The 6,000-nt window shown below is 58.1% G+C and overlaps 1 protein-coding gene across 6 annotated transcripts in view; it reads right to left on the bottom strand.

Annotated features, from left to right (window-relative positions):
- Nucleotides 1-4,178: 4,178 nt before the first annotated feature.
- Nucleotides 4,179-6,000, bottom strand: part of DHX34 (DExH-box helicase 34) — a 37,784-nt gene continuing 35,962 nt past the window's right edge. For all 6 annotated transcript variants that reach the window (XM_045988460.1, XM_045988462.1, XM_045988458.1 and 3 more), the window contains exons 15-17: nucleotides 5,562-5,738; nucleotides 5,201-5,339; nucleotides 4,179-4,538 (exon numbers count right to left, since the gene is read on the bottom strand). In XM_045988460.1, the coding sequence (XP_045844416.1) occupies nucleotides 4,405-4,538; nucleotides 5,201-5,339; nucleotides 5,562-5,738 (450 nt within the window). In that variant the 3' untranslated portion in view covers nucleotides 4,179-4,404. The remainder of the gene's footprint in view (nucleotides 4,539-5,200; nucleotides 5,340-5,561; nucleotides 5,739-6,000) is intronic.

The raw sequence follows: 6,000 nt of genomic DNA, 5'->3' as shown, positions 1-6,000 counted from the left end.
CCTGGCCAGCCGCCCACCAACTAAAAGAACAGATTAAACAAATTGTGATGAATTCCCACGACAGAATGAGTAAACCACACAGCTCCATGTACCAGGATGTCAGCCAAAGAAGCCAGACACGAGAGAGAACATTCTTACAAGGTTCTAGAAGGGGCAAGGCTAGGCGACGGTGTGTGGGCGCAGGGCGCTGGTGGCCCGCGGGGACCCAGGGCTGGCTGTGGTTTGTTTGTCTGGATGCTGGTGGCCCCGGCGTGTTTCGTGTTCTGCGGAAATTCACCAAGCCATTTCCTTACCATCTGTGCCCTTTTCTGTGTGTTACTCTTCAAGAGAAAGTTTTAAAAGGTTGTTGAGCGATGCGTACACACTTTGCATCTTGAAAGCTGCTGTGAAATTCAAGTACGAAGTTCTCTCGGGGCGACTGGAGGTGCCCATCTCCCCAAGCCCTCGCCCCAGGGGAGCCTCATCAATCTTTTTATTTGGGCCAGTCTAATGGGTGAAAAGTGAGGTGTCTGGGACCCTTATTTCCTGCTGTTGTGAGAATGGCCAGGTTACAGCCCCACCTGGAGTTTCTGTGCACATTTCAGAGCGGGCATAGTGCCCTGGGTGACCAGTGGGTAATAAGAACTTCTCAGTTTGGACAAATGCCCTGGAGGCCACATCTGGGTGTTGAGTTTTCTCCCTTCCTCGGGCAGGGTCCTTCAGACTCACCCCCTAGAGCGGTTTTAGAGGGTCTGAGCCCAGGGGCTACTTGGATCTTTTCGGCAGATGCTGGATAGCTGCCGTTTTAGCACCTCCCTACTCGTGCGCATGCGTGCACACAAATAAAAACTGTTTCTTGCCAGTGGGACATTCATTTATGTTTTAACGTGGAAAAGAGGACTTGTCAGGAACAGTCCTGACAAGCTGTAATGTTCTAAGGAGATGTGGCTGAGCAGTGGGTGGGAGCAGCTCTGAGTTATTTTCTCCTACAAACCAGTTATTTCCCTGTTCTTTTATAAAGATTTTATTTACTTATTTGACAGAGATCACAAGCAGGCAGAGAGGCAGGCAGAGAGAGAGGAGGAAGCAGGCTGCCTGCTGAGCAGACAGCCCGATGCGGGGCTCGATCCCAGGACTCTGAGATCATGACCTGAGCCAAAGGTCGATGTTTAACCCACTGAGCCACCCAGGACATCCCCTTATTTCTCTATTTTTAATGCCTAGATCAGGGAAGGCATTTTCAGGGATCATAACGGGAGAGAGCTTTGACCACCAAAAAAAAAATTCAAAATGTTGAGTAAAGCCACCAAAAACAAAGCCAAAAGAAAGCAGCAAAGTGAGAGAAATGTTCCTAACATCTATGATGCTTAAGATCCAGAATATATAAAGAGCTACCAAAGACCAATAACAAAATGACAAAGAGTCTAGGATTTGAGCCAACAGAAGAGGAAATTCAAACGGTACAGAACATGCAGTGATGCTTGGGCTTGCTGGGAATCGGGGGAAATAAAAATAATGTTAAGTCACTACAGCCTGTACGGAAGGACAGATAGGAAAGAGAATCCATCAAATGACCTATTAAAACATACCTTCCCGGGGCACCTGGGTGGCTCAGTGAGTTAAAGCCTCTGCCTTCAGCTCAGGTCATGATCCCGGGGTCCTGGGATCCAGCCCCACATTGGGCTCTCTGCTCAGCGGGGAGCCTGCTTCTCCCTCTCTCTCTGCCTGCCTCTCTGCCTACTTGTGATCTCTGTCAAATAAATAAATAAAATCTTAAAAAAAAAAAAAAGTACCTTCCCGGGGTGCCTGGGTGGCTCAGTGGGTTGGGCCTCTGCCTTCGGCTTGGGTCATGGTCCCGGGGTCCTGGGATCGAGCCCCGCGTTGGGCTCTCTGCTCAGCGGGGAGCCTGTTTCCTCCTCTCTCTGCCTGCCTCTCTGCCTGCTTGCGACCTCTGTCAGATAGATGGATGGAATCTTTGAAAAAAAAAAAAAAATACCTTCCCTTGGACCAGTGATTGTACCCGCAGGGATTTAGCCTATACACACATATCTGGAAATGACCCACGTGCAAGGATATTCATGGCAGTTCTGTTGGTAGGAGCAAAAGATTGGAAATAGCTGAAATGTCTCTCTGTACCGGCCTAGCTAAGAAAATGTTCGGCCTGTCCATGTGATGACTCTGTATGGGAATACAAGATCTCCCAGCACCGTGCCCGACACACAGCAGGCACCATCGAGGGTTTGCTACTATACCCAAACGCATGCAATTCCCCTTGTAAGTCAGACAGAAACGCAGGTGGTTAAAAAGGAGGGCAAACTGGCCGTCTGCACCGAAGGCTCCACGGAAATGCTTCGTGGGTGGGTGTGTGTAAGTGTAACGTGTTCCTTTTTTGCTCCACGGTGTCAGGTTAGTTTGGGGCAGAGCACCGTGTGCAGGGGGGTGGGGGGCAGAGCCCGGTGCAGAATGGAAGGAAGCCCTCATGGCTCCGGGCAGCCCACCACGGACCGTGGGGACCGAGAGCGCAGACACGCGGGTGATAAGTGGCCTGTGTGTCTGTGCAGATGCTTTGTGCAAAGAAGCCGACAGGATCCAAACCCCTGTTGCCCAGGGTCTCTCGGGTGGGGATTTCGGGGGATTCTTTCCCCTTCTATTCCAGCCTCCCCGAATTTTCCGTAATGGGCAAAGCCTTTTTAAAAGCAGGATTTCAGAAGCGGACAGAGAGCCCCTGATGCAAACAAAAGTGTTTGCTGTCGCACTGTTTGGGAAATTAACAGAGAAACAGTCCAGACACCCAAGGGCAGGACACGGGTATTTACGAGTGGGGTGTCTACACTCGGGCCATTGCTCCACCATCCGTAAAGAGTCCGCTTTCAGATGGAAGTGCAACGAGCTGGGGAAACACTTGGGCTCTGTCTCCCAGAACCGTTCAAGGGGCCAAGGGCACCACAAGACCTTGACCAGTTTGTAGCTGTCTGGAAACAAGTGCGCGGAGGACGCTGGAGGTTGTGCCCCCACAGGTGGATCGCGGGGGTTCTTCCTCCTTCCATCGCGTTCCTGCACCTCCTCGGCTTCCTCCCATGCTGCCCACAGCAGGGGTGCCGGGTGGGCCGGCCTGACCCCCTCCCTTCTGGCGGCAGAGCCAGACTCTGGCCGTGGAGTAGGTGCCAGCAGGCGGACCCCCTTCAGAGACACAGGGCGGCAGAAGACACCCAGGGTCACCCAGCGCTCCCGGTGGCGGTGGGGTCCTGTCCTGTCGTCCTGGGGGTCACTCCTGAGGGCCTGGCCGGAGCCCGCAGCTCCAGTCTCCCAGACTGTCGTCGGCCCCCATCCCTCTATTAACCCCCTTCCTGTTTAACACCCCTGCAGCGGCTTCATTTAGGCTCTGATCCCAGCCCCACACAACCATGCGTCGCTCTCCTACTCAGGGAAACAAAATTTGAGAGCTTTCCCGGATTTCCAGATGCAAATGAGGCTTCTGAGGCATACAGACGGGGGGGGGGGGGGGGGGGGGGGGCGCTGTGTTCATCGGTCAGAGGGAGAAAGGGCAGAGCAGAGCGGAGAGGCCGAGGGTCTCCCCAGGGCCAGGGGTGTTGCAGTTGTCTGATGCGCTTAGGTTTTAATATGGGAATCCCGCGGGCTGGTCTTCAAACGTTAAGCCAACGCTGTTCCTAGAACAAGGCCCCGCAGGCCATGACTCACTTGCTGCCCTTTCTGCAGACCCCCGACTGGGGCCGGCGGGAGCCTCAGTGAGGGCTCCATGCCTGTGTCCGTGCGGGCCGCGGAGGGGGGCTTTCCCGCTGCTCCGGTCTCTCGGGGACCCTGCTCACGCCACAGCTCTCCCTCCCTCCTCTGCAGCGAGCTTTGGTCGCCTGCGTCTTTCGCTTTTCTTTCACCTGAGCCGTGGAATTTGCCAGCATCGAGGTTCACAGCATCTTCCTCTGGTTCTCAGGCGTGCGGCTGTGCGGGGAAGGAGGGGCCGAGACCGGCCGTGGACCCACAGCGGGAAGGGCCCCGGGCACCGTGGCAGACGTGTGCCCACCCCGACCCCCTGCCCCGTTCTCGAAATGGCTCGTGCGGGCGGACAACACGCAGGTCTCCCCCATCTGAGGAAAAGCAGGACCCGTGAGGACACACTTGCAGGGGGGTGAGGGGATCAGGGTCCTCTGCCTGGGAGCTGAAGGCCCTGCTGTCCCCATGGGTCCCGGGGTGCCTCGGATCAGCAGGCAGGACGAGAGCCGGGGCGGGGGAGGACTGACGAGGGGCAGCAGGAAGCTCGAAGGGCAGAGGCCGCACAAGAGACTTTATTCGCATGTCCACACTCCCCTCCGTGCCAGGCCCGCCCGACCAGAGCACTGAGCCCAGGCTGCGGTTCGGGCAGGAGTCCCGGTGCCCAGCGGGGGTGACAGGTGGGGCTCCTGGCCCCGCTCACACGTGCTGCCTCCGGTGGCGCAGCACCTCTGTGGGCGTGAACAGAAAGTCCTTCTGGCAGGCCTCGCAGTGGTAGGGCCTCTGCAGGGCAGACGTCTTCTGGACGGATTCGGGGACGGCTTCCTCTGCCCCTACAAGAGAAGTAGGCTGTTGGGGGAGGGGGGAGCGGCCCCCGCATGTTCCCACCCCGGCCCGAGTCCAGGCACCCAGAGGGCTCAGGCCACCTCCCAGTCTCTGGGGCCTCTGGTTCTGCCTCCTCAGGGAAGCCTTTCTTGATTCACACACACAGGCAAGGCTCTACTCTGTGTGTCTCCATATCTATGTGTCTGTCTCCGTCACCCGCTGGGACACAGAGACCGAGGAAGAGCACATCCTGGCATGGGGACCGTGGGGTCCCACTGCCGCCTCCCAGACCAGCCCCGGCCACTGTGGTGGGACCTGCCTGCTGCGGCATCCCCTGGGTGACAAAGGGGCCGGGTACTGAGCCAGAGACAGCAGCCGGACAGAGGAAAGAATGAGAGACACAGCAACAGACAGAAACGGAGGCAGACCAGAGTCAGCCCCCACGGAGCCCAGAGATACAGACACAAAAGAATGAGAAAGAGGTGGCGTTCTGGGCCCTCCCGTCCCTGGTTCCCGGTCTCTGTGACAAAGCCCGATGTGGCACCAGCCAGAGCAGAGGGCTGAGGTCCTCGGTCCCCAGACGGGGAGCGGACGAAGGCCCAGCCTCGCAGTAAAGCCCCACGGGAGGGGCGGGTGGACACAGCTGCCCCGGCCTCCCCCACGTCCCTACCTGGGGGCCCATCCTGCGGGGCCTTGGGGCACGTGTTCTCGTGGGCGATGCGCTCCAGGGGCGTCAGGGGCAGATGCAGGCCACAGTGGGGGCAGGTCCAAAAGGTGCGGAGACAGTCACTGTACAGGTCCGTGTCGCTCTGGGGCAGGAAGGCTGCGTCAGGACGTGGCCCCCTGCCCCGCTCACCACCGCCCCCCCCCCGCCGCCTGCGACCTGTCCCAGCACCCCTCGGGGCTGGCAGGCCCCATGCCAAAACCACCTCCTGCCCTAAGTTGGGATGTGGCTGGTCGGGGGGAGGACGGGACTCCCTCCGTTTAGGGTCGGGGGTGGGGTGATGGGCCAAGGTGGGGTCCATGCTTACCGCAAGGCAGTTGTAGGTGAGAAAGTCAGTGACTGCGTAGCCCCCTTTGGTGGGGTGGGGGGAGAGGGTAGAGCTGCCGAAGAGGCCTGGGAGACTGGGGGCAGTGGTGATGGTCTGGGGTCCCACATATAGGTTCTGGACTTCCAGCCCTGTGAGCCGCCGGAGGCTGTAGGGAACCTGGGGAAGGAAAGAGAGAGACTCAGGGAAACATTGTTAGAGCACCTGGATCCAGCTGTGCCTGAAATCCGACCCAGGACAGGGCCAACTGCTCAAATCAGTCACAGCACGGTCTCAGCCACTAGCTACCAGAGGCTGGTCTAGCATCCGCGCCGGTGCCCCTTTTCTGCTCCCTGTCACCTGTGGGACCACAACCCAACCCGCCCTCACCCAGCACGCCGGTCCATTCCCCCTGCCCTGGCTCCCGGACCTGCAGCTCTGG

Source organism: Meles meles, chromosome 19, assembly GCF_922984935.1.
Source record: "Meles meles chromosome 19, mMelMel3.1 paternal haplotype, whole genome shotgun sequence".
Classification (NCBI taxonomy): domain Eukaryota; kingdom Metazoa; phylum Chordata; class Mammalia; order Carnivora; family Mustelidae; genus Meles; species Meles meles.
This window is presented reverse-complemented; position numbering and strand designations above follow the sequence as displayed.